At 40.7% G+C, this 15,086-nt stretch overlaps 1 protein-coding gene across 6 annotated transcripts in view; it reads left to right on the forward strand.

The window, feature by feature from the left end:
- Positions 1–6,651: 6,651 nt before the first annotated feature.
- LOC141614590 (uncharacterized) overlaps positions 6,652–15,086 on the forward strand; it is a 237,844-nt gene continuing 229,409 nt past the window's right edge. Inside the window, exons 1-8 of one of the 6 annotated variants that reach the window (XR_012529357.1) lie at positions 6,653–7,095; positions 8,178–8,242; positions 8,345–8,440; positions 8,569–8,660; positions 8,753–8,831; positions 8,932–9,545; positions 12,380–12,461; positions 12,551–13,240. Coding sequence is in view for 3 of the 6 variants with exons in the window: in XM_074433342.1 (XP_074289443.1) it covers positions 6,862–7,095; positions 8,345–8,440; positions 8,569–8,592 (354 nt within the window). In the remaining 3 variants the exon portion in view is untranslated. Of the gene's footprint in view, positions 7,096–8,177; positions 8,243–8,344; positions 8,441–8,568; positions 8,661–8,752; positions 8,832–8,931; positions 9,546–12,379; positions 12,462–12,550; positions 13,241–15,086 lie in introns of those variants that run through there. The other 5 variants (XM_074433342.1, XR_012529356.1, XR_012529358.1 and 2 more) reach the window with 5 other exon arrangements.

Below are 15,086 nucleotides of genomic sequence, written 5' to 3' on the forward strand. Positions count from 1 at the left end.
ATCTCCTCTCCAAATCATCTGTCTCCCTCACTTCTATTCCACCCCCTCATCACTGATCTTATATTTACCACTCTCATTTCCCTAAATCATTCACCGTGTCGATGGATTTGTATTTAAATCGCCATAAATTTGAAAACTTTTTAAATTTTACTTCAGATCTGAGTTATCTTAACTCCGATCATGAAGACGGTCCTTGTTTGTTCAACAACTCTGTTGATTGTGTTGGGGTTGATGAAGATTGTGGTGATTCTGTGATTGAATCTGAAAAAGATGTTTTTGAGAAAGCTCGGGAAGAGATGGCGGAGTTTATGAGGGTTGATGTTGAGCGAATGATGAAGAAGATAAAGGAGAGGCGTGAAACCCGAGAGTATCGTCGTTGTCTATTGATGCAGCTTTCAAAACATTGGCCTCAGTTGGCCTTTGATCTAGAAGATGTGAGGGGATGAAGGGAAATGGTGTTATTGCGGATGACTTGCCTGATTCTTATGATGTTGTTGGTTACATTCAGGCCATACCTGATTCTTGTGATGTTATTCTCAATAATTATAGGAAAATGGATACTTTTGTCCCTGATTCACAGTATTAGCCTGTGGGGAGGTCTAATTCTATTTCTCTTATTATGATTTTTTGTTGTTTTTCTTATAAGTTTGGTTTTATGATGGACTAATGATGATAAAGTTTTTACATGTGTTAAATTTATTCCTTTTATCAATGTTAGTGCTCAATTATCCTTTATGAGAGCATTACTCAATCTAAGATGACATAATTCATGCATTACGCATTTACGCCACCACAAAATGTGATAAGGCTATGCAAGGGTTATGTTGTCTGGTTTTGTTCTTTTACCATACTAATTGTTGCTATTGAAGTCTTATATAACAACAGTCTTGCCTTTAACATTTCATTCAAAAAAATTTATACCCAATAGACTAAATAAACATGTGCAAAGTTTTATTTTAGGAGCAAAAACTTGTCTGATTTGGATCCGTTTGATTACTGCATGCTTCATCTTTGATTGTTGCATCCAAAAACTTGTCTGAGATGCTTCTGTTTCCTGCAAAAACTTGTCTGATTCTGTTCTGTTTGATTACCGCGTGCTTCAACTTTGACTGTTGTATTCAAAAACTTGTATGAGATGCTTCTTTTTTCTGCAAAAACTTGTCTGATTCTGTTCTGTTTGATTTATACGTGCTTCAACTTTGACTGTTGTATCCAAAAACTTGTCTGAGATGCTTCTGTTTTCTGCAAAAACTTGCCCGAGATGCTTCTTCCATTACTGGTCTGAATAATCTACACAAGTGTCAATGTACAACTCTAGTCTGCCATCTTCATTTTGAACTGCATTAGGAGGAGCAAAGTCTTGAGTAATGTTACCAACAGGGACATTTTCACCTGTTGGGGCATTACTACAACTAGCTTGCTCGTCTAAAACACCTGCACACATGTCAATGTATAACTTTAGTCTCTCATCTTCATTCTGGCCTGCATTAGGAGGAGCAAAGTTTCAGTAATTTTACCAACAGGGTAAGTGTCACCTGTTGGGGGATTACTGCAACCAGTTTGCTGATGTTTCACCTATACTACTAAGTGAATCCACTAATTCACTAATACAACTTGCATGACCAACATTTTGTACATATCTTATGCACTATTTCACCAATTCAGTCTTAGTTGTTAAATATTCAGGTAGTGAACCTTGTGTTGCTAGTTTAGTCTTGTGCATATGAGGTATAGGATAATCAATACCACCTTTCAGTGACATAATTTATAACAAGCATGCCTACAATGTGATAAAAACATAGTTAAGCTTAACCACATGGATGAAAGCTGTTAACTCCAGTGCTAAGCCGATTCAGGGCGTGGCCAAAAATGTAGTGATCAAGATGGGTGAATGGAGCGGGAAGCTCGACTTCATCAGTGTCTCGATGGATGACTTCAAGATTGTCCTCGGAATGGATTTTCTAAAGCGAACACTGACCTTCTTAGCACCCCATAATGGCTCCCTTATGATGGTCAGGTCAAACCCTTGCTTGGTGAAGGCCGTGGGAGGAGATCGTAAGATGAAGGGACCCCTCCTTTCGGCGATTCAATTGAATATATGACTTTAAAAGGGTGAGCCAACCTTTTTGTGTACCGTGTCCATGAAAGAGGACACTTCTGCCGAATCAGAGGAACCCTCGATAATGCGGGCGTTGGATGACAACAAGGACTTGATGCCATATTCTTTACCTATGAGTCTTCTGCCACGACGCTCGGTAGACCATCAGATCGAGTTACTTTCAGGGACAAGACCTCCTGCTCGAGGGCCATACTGCATGGCGCCTCCAGAATTAGCTGAACTTCGAAAGCAACTAGATGATTTGATTCGCTCGGGGTCGATTCGACCCTCTAAAGCTCCATATGGAGCTCCTGTACTCTTTCAAAAGAAACAAGATGGTAGTCAAAGACTATGTATCGACTACCGGGCCTTAAACAAGTTGACAGTGAGAAATCGCTACCCCATTCCTCTAGTAGCGGACTTGTTTGATCAGTTACAGGGCGCCGTATACTTCACCAAGTTAGATCTGAGATCTGGTTATCATCAAGTTCGAATTGCCGAAGGAGATGAGCCAAAGACAGCTTGTGTGACGAGGTATAGGTCTTTCGAATGGCTGGTCATGCCTTTCGGGTTGACGAACGCACCTGCTAAGTTTTGCACGTTGATGAATCACGTGTTCTACGAGTACTTAGACAAGTTCGTGGTGGTGTACCTGGATGATATTGTTGTTTACAGTCGCTCTCTGGCTGAACATGTGAAGCATTTGAGGCTTGTGTTTGCAAAACTACAGGACAACCACTTATTTGTCAAAAGGGGGAAGTGTGAATTTGCCCAACCTGAAGTCAATTTCCTCGGCCACATCGTGGGGAAAGGGAGACTTAGAATGGATCCGAAGAAGATTACGGCAATCAAGGATTGGGGTACTCCAAGAAACGTGTCGGAGCTTCGCTCTTTCTTGGAGCTAGCAAACTATTATCGAAGATTCATCCGGGAGTATTCTAAAATAGCCGCCCCCTTAACCGATTTATTGAAAAAGGATATCAAGTGGGAGTGGTCTATCGACGGAAGAAGAGCCTTTTAGAGGCTCAAGGAAGCAGTGATGCAGGAACCCGTATTGGCACTACCGGACATCACCAAGCCATTCGAAGTAGAGACGGATGCGTATGATTATGCCCTTGGGGGAGTACTCCTCCAAGAGGGTCACCCTGTGGCCTTTGAGAGTAGAAAGTTGAATGGGGCCGAGAATCGGTATGCTGCCCTAGAGAAAGAACTTCTTGCTATTGTTCATTGCTTGCGGGGATGGAGACACTATCTCTTGGGATCGAAGTTTATCGTCAAGACGGATAACACTGCGGTATCTCACTTCCTGACACAACCCAAGCTCAACAGCCGACAAGCTAGATGGCAAGAATTGTTGGCCGAGTTTGATGTGGAGTTCACTTATCGACCGGTAGCAACGAATAGGGTCGCTGATGCCCTAAGTCGTAGGTGCGACTTGGCCGCACTGCATATGATCGCTCACTTGTCCACTACCACCGTGGTCACAGATATTCGAGCTAAAGCGAAGGAACACCTCGATCAAGACCCAATGGCGAGGACGCTAAAACACTTGGCCTTAGAAGGAAAGACTCGCAAGTTTTGGGTGGAAGATGGACTTTTATTCATTAAGGGAAATCGCATCTTTGTTCCAAAGGCGGCTGGATTGAGGAAGATTCTTCTACAGGAATTCCATGATACCTTGTGGGCGGGTCACCCGGGATGGCAGAGAACTTTATTCCTATTGAAGAGAAGTTACTATTGGCCGCAGATGAAGGATGATGTGATGGAGTACACGAAGACATGCCTCATTTGCCAGCAAGATAAGGGAGAGAAACAGAAGCCGGGAGGGCTGCTAAATCCATTGCCCATACCAACACGACCATGGGAGAGTATCTCAATGGACTTTATCTCTGGATTACCAAAGGTAGAGGCGTTAAGTGTGATCCTTGTCATTGTGGATCGATTCTCGAAATATGCGACTTTCATTCCTCTTCCTAAGGCGTGTAGCGCTGAAAAAACTGCCACAATGTTCTTCAGGCATGTTGTGAAATATTGGGGATTGCCTCAAAGTATAGTCAGTGACCGCGATTCTCGCTTCACGGGACTATTTTGGGGAGAGTTGTTCAATCTCCTGGGTTCGAAGCTGCGGATGTCCTCAAGTTACCATCCCCAAACGGATGGCCAGACTAAACGATTCAATTGCATGTTGGAAGAGTACTTGAGACACTTTGTTGGGGCAACTTAAATAGAGTAGGTGAGACTCCTTGATGTTGCCCAGTTCTGTTTTAATGTGCAGACGAGCGCTTCGTCCAACAAGAGCCCGTTTGAGCTTGTTACAGGTCAACACCCGGTATTGCCTCCCACAAATGCAGATACCTATGGAGGCCGGACAAAGAAAGCCCACGAGTATGTGAAAGAATGGAACGTGAATGCCGAAATTGCTCGAGTTTACTTGGAGAAAGCGTCTCGCCGCATGAAGAAGTGGGCGGATCAGAATTGGAGACCAAGGGAGTTCAAAGTAGGCGACGTGGTCATGGTGAAGCTGAACAAAGAGCAGATGAGATTCCTCCGAGGACGAGACAAGCGTCTAGTGCGAAAGTACGAAGGCCCCATCCAAGTGATCAAGCGGATTGGGGAAGTGGCATACAAGCTTGACCGCCCTGCCTGGATGAAGTGTCACCCTGTCTTTCATGTGAGCTGTCTAAAGCCTTACCATCCAGATCCTGAAGATCCCACCCGCAACAAGAGCAAACGCGCCAACATCCGCTCCAATCAACTTCCAGCGACATCAGCCGACTGAACCAGCCATGATGATTTTCAAGCGTTGTCGAGGACGGCAACAAATTAGGTGGGGGAGAGTGTAATGAGCCGCAGTTGTAGTGCACAATTCCTAAAAATTGCGCGCGCGGTCATTCCACTTCAAACCCTTAGATTTCTTATTTGCACTTATGTATTTTCATTTATGTTTTTAGTTTCATTTAGTACTCCAAGATTACTTCCTGCGTGTCGAATCTTGGAGTCTCGTTTTTAGTTTAAGATATCTTTTTAGGCGTTTAGAAAACATATCGCTATTCTGCACAATCAATGTATCCTGCTACCAGGACCAAACTATCAAATTTGCCTCTATGAGAGGTGCTAGTCAATCAAAAACCGCTTCTCATCCAAAATCTTGTTGTTGCTTGTTGCTTGCTTTCAATAATCGTATTGCTTACATTTATTGCTTTCGTGTGTCGGACTTGATAATCGTGACTAGGATTCCCGACACACACCGACCGAGACCGATTACGAATGCACTAGTGATCCTTCACTAGTGTTTGACGCTCTCGCTTGCATTCTTGTCGTGTGTTAGACAAGGGTGCGCGCCACGTTCCGGCTCAAAGTCCCGGACCGTGACACTTATCCTCCCACTCTTCACATCTAACCTCTCACCTACTAACCTTGGTTTTTTTTGGCTAGTCTCCATATGTTAGATATGCTTCTATCACTCAAAGCGTACCTTGCAGCTACCTCTTTGATGGTGCCACGAGAAAGCTTACCATTTTGCGACTTTTCAAGCAAGTAAATGGCGATTTCTGTCCGCTGTTCTTCTGTCATGCATTTGAAGCCCATTTTGCTGTAATTTTATGTTTGTAATTTAATGTTATGGACTGTAAAAATTTATGGATTGTAAGGTTTTTTTGTTGTTGTGTTCTTAATGAATGAGAGAGAGATGTAATTTAAGGACAAATTTGTTGTAAATAATGGGTGATGAAGTGTTGTTATATTGCTGGAATCCCTCGGTTTTGGTAACTTAAGAGTTGACAGGAAGTGAAAGAAAAATGTAAATGGAAGTTTTGGTGGGGTTTTTAAAATGTTGAACATTTTGGTGGGAAGATTATCCCATAATCAAATCAGAATTAGAGTCACACTTTATCATTTAATAAAGCAATATGCACCATCCCAAATGTATTTCTATTGTTTCTTTAATTTTTCTTAATAGTTGTGCAAAACTCCAACTGGTAGAGTGGAGTTGAATGGATGAATTACATTAGTTTAAAAAATGCTGAATTATATTCGAAATTCAAAGACTAAAACGACCGAATCTCCCAATCGACTACATATCAGTTGTTTTAGTCCCACGCTCCTTAATTGAAATAGACTCGTCTTACTAGCAAATGACATATTGACTCAGGGTATAACCCTAATTGTCGTTGACATGTTGTGGAGTTGTAGATGTCCCAATTTATCTCGATGACTCTATATTTACATTATAATATATCCGCTTTAATCACGATTACGAGTGTTGGATGCTAAGCCTTCTAGGGCCCGAGGGCAGCATTTAATAGACGCGACAAAACATCCGAATGACCAAACTCAATAAGGCTGACTGGAAACCCGATTATAACCCAGCCTCACCTAGACTCGATCCAAGCCTTGATTGGCTCAATATTGACCTGAACATTGACCCTAGGTGACCCATTATCAAAAATTACCTAACCCGAAGTGATCCGATAGGCGATAACTGGACATCTAAAAGTGACCCGAAATCACATACCGGAAATAATCCGACTCAAATTAACTCAACCTAAATCCAACTCGATTGACCCATTGCAAGTCTTTCCTAAATTTAGCTAAAACAATCAACAAAACCCTCCAAATTTCTCCTTCAATTCAACTCAAAATCCCCAAATAACCCAAAAAAAAAAAAAAAAACTGAAGAAAAGAGCAATAACAATAACAATAACAACAATGGAAGAAGGATAATAAAAGTATATTGCCCAATAGTATCAAAAATAGCTGAAATAATGGCATGTGAAGATCAAAGATTAGACCTTGGAGCAATAGCTAGTGTATTCGGGTTCGAACCCGGGACCTTGAAACTTAATGGGCATTTTATAAGTGTTGGGGTTGATTTTATAGCTTTTCAGTTACTTGGGTTTCACTATTTTCTTTCTTTTCTAAAAAGGGTTTGTCTACTGGTGTTGATTCTGATACTGCTTTGGTTGTTGATGGCAAGCTTGTTAAGTCTGGTAGTAAACGTAAGTCTGCGTGTAACGGTTCTTTTGTATGTTAAATATCGCGTTTATTGATAGTAATGAATGAGTGTTTAACCAATTAAGCGAGACCGTTTTATTTTATAATTTGAATTTCTTTGTGTTTTTGAATGAATGTTGTGATTTTATAACTTGATTTTATTCTGTATGTTGAATATCGCGTTTATTGATAGTAATGAATGAGTGTTTAACTAATTAATTGAGACAGTCTTATTTTATAATTTGAGTTTCTGTGTTTTTTGAATGAATGAATGTTCTGATTGTATAATTTGAGTTTCTGTACTTCTGTAGTATGTTGAATACCGCGTTTATTGATAGTAATGAATGGGTGATTGATGGGTTTTATGTGTGTTTTGAATTGATGGTTGGATTTGGTTAGCGGAACCAGGATTGATCTTCTTGGCTGAAAACTGCTATGATAGTAATATCTGTATATGGAGAACGAAGAAAACTGCTATGATAGATACTGAGTGAACTGTGTAAGTGTGTATCTTTTACCTGAGAAAAAGAAAGTTTACAAAGTTTTAAACAATGTCCTGGACCTTTCTTTCTCTGAAGACTGTCATGCCTGATTTACAGAACGATAGATCTCAGTGACAGATATGTAAGCTTTATTTTTTTTCCTTGGAAGTATTGATCTTCTTGGCTGAAATGCTTTGCGATTTGTTATGATCTTCGTTGAGCCTTTAGCAAAACTAACGACGTGAAAACTTGTGGAACCTTAGTGTCAATGACCTATGCTGTCGTGTAATGCTGTCGTGAAAACTTGTAGAACCTCAGTGACAGATATGTAAGCTTCATGGTATCTACTTACTGCTGTTGTGTAATGTTTCGCCATTTAATTGCCATGTACCACGCGTTGAGGCTATTATGTCAGATTGTCAGCTAGATACGATACCTTAGAGAAGGTAGATCCAAGTATAGAGACTGTGCTGTGGATGTTCTTGAGACATCATTTCTAGGTTCTGTTGGTTTATTCATCGTAAGATACATTGTACACTACAATGACCTATGCTGTCGTGTGTTATTGACTTCTTGCTCTGATATCTTGATTACTTTGCTTGTAGTTCTGTCCAGGAATCCGATAAGTAAGATGGGTAATTCACTTGCTAAGCTGAAATCAATTGTATAGGTGTGCATTTTATAGAGAGATAATTGCTGATTGTCAAAGTAAGTGCAAGTGTGCAACTACTAATACAACATCTGCTTCTTATGTTGTTATTGGGTGCTTTAGATTTCCCTCTCCAACTGCCAGTTAGAAGCAATTGACATATCAATCAAGGCGTGCACTGAACTAGAACAACTACGTCTATCTCACAATGAAATTAAGGTGTGTGCTCGTTTTTTTTTCCTCACTTCACCCATGTTTCTTCCGTCTCTCTTGTTTTGTGATTGCATTTTTACCCTAATCACCAACAACGGGCAACATTGCTTATCAATATACTTGTTTTCTAACAGACACTGCACTACCAGAAGAACTGAGTCACAATAAGAAACTTCAAATTTTGGACATGGGAAACAACATGCTTTCTAGGTGGTCTGATATAGAGGTATGCACTAATGGGATGCATTCGCATTTTCTTCTTTTTTATATTGCTGTATAAAATTTCCTTAATACCGTTTTTTTTTTGGTTTTGGGCAGGCACTTTCTTCGTTACAGATCTGAAAAACCTGAATCTACTTGGCAACCCCATAGCTGAGAAGGCAAACTACTTAAGAAGGTAAAATCTTTTACGAGGATAGCTTTAATTAGATGACTGTAATTTTATTATGCAGCGATGTTGGTTAATCTGTGGTAAACTGGTAATGCATTGAATGCAGATTAACAAACTAGCTCCTAGTTTGCATTGAATGCATTGAATGCATTGAATGCAGATTAACAAACTAGCTCCTAATTCAAAAAGATTAGAAACACTGAACCATGCTCAAAAGACTAAGAAGGTAGAGCTGCGTGGAATGATGTTGAACCCCTGAAGAAAAAGAAGGATATTGGCGAGAGATTAATGGAGAACACTAAAGCCGGCAATCTACCAAAAGATAAAATAGAGTTTAAAAAGCAGAAGTATTCGAAAGATCATGTAGCAATCGAAGGTGTTAACATGGAGCTCAAGGAGAATCGTGTCAAGAAAGAAGTGCAGTGCTAGTGTAAGAAACTGATAGAACTGAAACAGGGAAGGCGACAGAGAAACGCAGAGAAAGCTAGGATAGATGTTATTGATGATAAGGAAAGATCGTTTATGGAACTCTTAGCTTACATTACCCCAGAGAACACGAATGCTGATGACGAAAAAAGAAATAACCGCTCTGTAGAGAACATGAATTTGCCTTTGATTTTATCGTTCCAGTTCCAGATGTTGGGTTGGGAGGCCTGTCAGCATGGGATGTGTGAACAAATATAATCTTCCAGTTCCCGCTGCAAAATTGCTGAGTTTAAGGTAATTCCTTTTTCATTGTTTTTATTATGTATTGATTGTTTCAAATGACAATCCTACTACCCGACCCCGATTTATCAGGGGGCTTGTTGTTTGTAATCTTTGGTAACTCTTGGCTCTTGGATATTTAGTCACTTAGTGGTGTACACTGTACACAAGCAATTGTGATTTGTGAATAGTTGAATACGATTTGTGATATTATATTATATTCCAATATGAACATCTTAGTCTGATGTGATGATATTATGCGTTTAAAGATCCTAGACCTGAGTAAAATCTTCGTTGACTGAATCAATTATACATTACAATTATTTTACAATGATTGATAAATATTTTATATAATACTCCGTAAAAAGGTATCCATGAGATTATAACATTTGTTAGAAACATTTTTAAGACTTTTCCCAATAATTGATCTGTCCCACAACTAGATCTGGTCATTGCCTGAACCAACGTCTGAACCCGGACCCTGTTAATTCGGACTATTTGAATTGGTTTGTGGTCCATCTGAATTGAACATACCCAACTTGGCTTGAGCCACCCCACTAAGTTAGGCTGGTTTGTAGCCGTGTAGTTCTGATTTCGCCACTCTATCTTCTCAGGCTGGTTCAAAGCCATCTTTGATACATGCTAGAGGTTATTAAAAGTAGGTTTGGTTTAGATCAATGTGGGTTTGGAACGGGTTAGCTGACTGGTTTTTATGGGCCGGACCGGTTGGCTGACTGGCGGGATGCATATTACGTGCATGGAGTATTATTGTAGTAACTAGACGGGTCCTATGGCTCCTACGAGTCGTCCTACCCAATTCCCGGTTTATAGTTTATCCTGGAACGAACCACACTTTCTAGTTTCTGTTTCTCGTCGGTAAACACGTGAACAAGTTTTGGTTAGTATAAAATAGTACAAATTGCATTATCAAATTATTATATCATTATCTTGCTCTATAATGACTTATGAGTCATTTTGCATGTATATAAAAGCAATGGTATTGCATCGTCAAATTATATATCATTGTCTTGTTAACACTTGCTTATGGCTTCTACAACCACCCTACTTTCCAATACCCATCATGGTGAAACAAGCGAGATCTCAGCTGTCCATCGTGACATCATAGAACGTAATGTCCTTACTCGGCTTGATGGGTTGTCGCTAGCTGCTTTAAGCTGCACCTCTTCGTATTTCTACATGCTCTCGTCTGAGGATTCATTGTGGAGGAAGATTTGTACCTCGGTGTGGCCCTCTGTGAACCATCCACATGTTCACCGGCTTATCTCAGCCGTCCCTAATGGTCACCGTAGATTCTTCTCCGACTCTTTCCTGCTTTTGACACCTCTTGAACAAGTAAGAAATCGTAACTGTCCGACACTCCCTTCAGAGATAATCTCAGCTGTTGATATTTGGTATCAAGACAAGCTGATTTTCTCTACGGTATTAGAATCAAAAACAAAGTCTGTTGGGTTCTTACGTTCTCCATTTCGGGTTAACCTACTTGACCCGAAAAAAATCCACCCAGTTACCCAAGTCAAAAACGGCCGGGATGGCGACACTTGGTTAACCATAAGTGAGTTAGAAGAGAACTTGATATTGAGTTGGATCATATTTGACCCGGTCACCCAAAAGAGTGCGAACTTGATATTGAGTTGGATCATAAGCCCGGTATCATCAGAAAAAAAACACTGGAACCCGGGCGAATATGAGATCGAGTATGCAACCATATTGGGTAGTGAACAAGTTGAGTACGTGGAGTGTAAGACGGTGATCACGTGCAGGGGGTTGGACCATGGCGAGTTGCAAGTAAAGGAGGCGTGCTTACGAGTAAAAAATATGGATGAGAATTACTTGAATGGGAAGGGGAGAGTTTACGGTGTTTGGTGAATGCTATTGAGTTTGGGAAGAGGAAAACAAGGAGAATCGGAAAAGAAGGGAAGAATATGCATGAAGAGTATTTGAAAATGAAAAGATTGAGATGGGATAAAAGGATTAATAGGGCGAGAGTGTTAGGGATTGCCTGTAGTGGTGGTGTTGCTCTTGTTGGTGTTGGTGTAGGTATTGTTGGTGTTGTTTATATGGTAGTCTTCTCATTTTTTACATATATTGCCAAATGATGCGAACTTTCATGTACTCCCTCCGTCCCAATTATTTGTTTACCTTTTATTATTATTATTTGTGAGGAGTATTTAATCAAAAGTACACAAATGATTGGGGATCCGCTACCGATGGGAAGAGGATTTATAAAACATTGCAAATAGTGACAATTTGACTTCCGCTCTTAAACCATCTAACCGTACAAGTAAAGGCAGCTGATGGGTAGCTATGGACAGTAGAACATGCAAAGTGTTATGGTCGACATCAAATCTTTGTAACGCCTCCTCCAACGGCCCTGTTACAGTGGAATTGTTTCTGCTGGTTCAACCAATGGAAAAACTGGACCAGTTTATGCCATGGATGCTAACACGCTTAACAGAGGAAATGATCTATGGTCATTCGGGATAGGAGAAACTGTATTTGGTGATTTCTCTGTTAGTGATGGGTGCATTTATCTTGAGCATGGTTATAAAGTAGGAATTGGATCTTTCAATCCAACTTTTACGACTTTACGAGTGGAAAAACTCTATTTGCATTTTGTATATATTACTGTGACTACTTGTGTTTCATGCAAAGTTGAATGGCCAACTTTATGAATTGCACTACTTGATGTGCGCCATGTTGTCGAGCATATGTAGGCAACTAAGCAAAAATGCTACGCTTACACCAACTGCACTATTTGGTGTGCTCCTTACTGTATGAGTTTCTGTTGTTAATTGTTCAGAGAAATTAATGGAATGTGATTGTAACAGGCGGCGGTTTATTTCAACAAAAATACAGTGCTTTTGCTTTGAGGAGCAACGGCTTCTTCCTGGGGAGCAGGTCGGCATGCCTGTAAGTAGCACTTCTTCATCATTTTGCATGAAAAATCGATAAACAATATGCCGGTCATGTATTAAAAAAGCGTTTTCAAACCTGTGTAGGTCTTCTTTTCCAAGGAACCAAATCAAGTTGCTGTCTCTAAACAAAGTTGATCTCTAGTTCAGTGTATCCTTGTATACATTAAAACATTTGGTAGACTAATTATTTATTGTCCCATCCGGCATCTCGCCCTCACCATAGCGAAGCATTGCTTGAAGAGATGTTTATAGGCTTTCTTACGGTCTTACCCACGCGTCGTATCTCATCTGGCCCACAATCTGGAGATGATCACCTGTACTCGAGATGATGAAGGCAGCAGTAGTGACTGTAAGATCCGAAGGATGCCATCGCAATTTGCAGGGGTGTCTTTCATGTTTCATACTACAGTTTAAACTTCAACACTGTGGGGAACCGCGTCTACAGCTTGCAGTAGATCCCTGGAGATTTAACATCAGTTATCATGAATTTAGACAGGAATAAATAATGAATACAAGGTTTGGAACTACTTTTTGTTCAGAATGTGCTGAAGTGTGTACAAAGCATTTGAAATGTAGTTGCCTTAAATTGTGCTTTGTCATTCCGTTGGTAAGTAATGTCTCAAATTGCCTGTGAAAGGTCGAAGTGTTTTCAAGTTTAACCTTCATATCTGATTATCTGCGCGGCACAAAATTTATTCTTACGAGTTCATAATTGACGTATCTACAAGGCAAAAGTTAGCATTTTGAATTTCGATCAGGTCAAAATTTCTCATACTATGCAATTAGAAGCACAATTTAAGACGGGTTCCATTGCAAAGAGCGCAAAAAGCATAAAAATTGCTGTAGCCAGGATTCGAACCTGGAATCACAGACAAAGTTGATTTCCCAATGTGCTACTACAGCTTTAATGATTAGTTAAGGAAACCAAAACATTATAACCTAAAATTGGGCTGGCTCTAACACTGCGGCCCAAAATCGACTAAAATTTGTCAAGTTGACTTGAAATTAAATTGATCTCAAACAAGGTGAGACAAAATATTTAATTATTTTAAAAGTAAAATCGTACCTACTATTGAAGACGATTCGACACATAAGCCGTAACCATCTGATTCTATATACGCTTCAAACATAATCCAATGTACTTAAATTTCAATAAAATGTGTAGGTCTTCTTTTACATTGATCCTTTCACACACATTCTTCAAGGTTGATCTCTAGTTCCAGTAACCAAATGAAGCTGATGAAGAATGGAGGGAGCTAGGGGTGTGGGAGCATAGTCTCTTCATGGTGGGTTGCTAGGCGATATGGGAGCACCGTAATAAAGTTATCTTCGAAGCTAAGGAGGTCGATCCCATGGCAGTGATCAGGCGGGTGGGAGATGTAATTGCGGAGATTGAGGGAACTGAGTATGAGGTGAGTCGAGGGAGAAGGAGGAGGGATGTCGGGATATGGGCTGAGGAAGCGGGAGGTTGGCTGCCGGCACCAAGGGGGTACGTGAAAATTAATGTTGACGCAGGGGTGAAGGAAGGTGAAGGTGTGAGTTTAGGCTTGGTATGTCGGGGTGAAAGGGGTGAAGTGTTGTGGGGTATTTTCGTCGTGCAGGATCAAGTATGAGAGTCACATGTTGCGGAAGCTGTCGCTATTTTGGAAGGCATAAAGGAAGCGCGGTGCGGTTGGGCTATAAGGACATCGTGATCGAGAGTGATTGTTTACAAGTTATTGAAGCGCTCAAGAAGAAGCTGTGAGGACGAAGTTGCTTTATGTTAGTTATAGACGAGATTTTGTTACTTAGTGTGTCTTTTTCTTCTGTCGTTTGGTCTTTTTCTAGTCGGGTGAACAATTCTGTTGCCCATGCTTTAGCTCATGTTTTTCCTAGAATCCTTGGTAGAACGGAGTGGTCGGGTGCTCTACCACCGGCTGCGAACGAAGCTGTTTTGTTTGATCTATCATTATTAAAGTAAGCCCTCGGATTTTCTCCCAAAAAAAAAAAATTATGATGCCAAATTGGAGCAATAGGTGTGTGATTTGCCCAACTCCAAACTGTACGGAGTACACATAGTAATTCACCAACTATGGACAACTTATATATCAAAAAAACTTGTATAATAAATAAATCCAATGAGAAACATTTGGGTCACATTAATGACAAATGGGAAGTAGATAACAATTCCATTTTTTGTTTTAAAAAAGAATGATCTACTCCCTTAATCATAAATTGATTAAACCCCTAAAAATTTAGGGCGCCGTAAAGGGTTATGCTCATTCATGGACATGGTTTACTCAATTATGGACATGAATGACCATTATACCCTTCATATTTTTATGACCTCAAATTACTCCTTCCAAAACCACCCAACCAACCACCACTACCAACCAACGTCGTCGTCCACCACAGCCATACCGCCCCCCCTCAGTACCGTCGCACCACCCCGACCCCACGAGTCCGCCGCAGATCTGCACGCCACAACCATCGTCTCCCTGCCGTCCCTGAGTCCCTTCCCGTTGCCTCCCTAAAACTGGCCGGAGTCAAGACATCCGCACCACACCACACTGTCACTACAGCCTCCTGAACGACAACAACCACGTCGCCCTCCGACGTGCAATCTCGACTCCCCTTCTAC

This window comes from Silene latifolia, chromosome 1, assembly GCF_048544455.1.
Source record: "Silene latifolia isolate original U9 population chromosome 1, ASM4854445v1, whole genome shotgun sequence".
In the NCBI taxonomy this organism is placed as follows: domain Eukaryota; kingdom Viridiplantae; phylum Streptophyta; class Magnoliopsida; order Caryophyllales; family Caryophyllaceae; genus Silene; species Silene latifolia.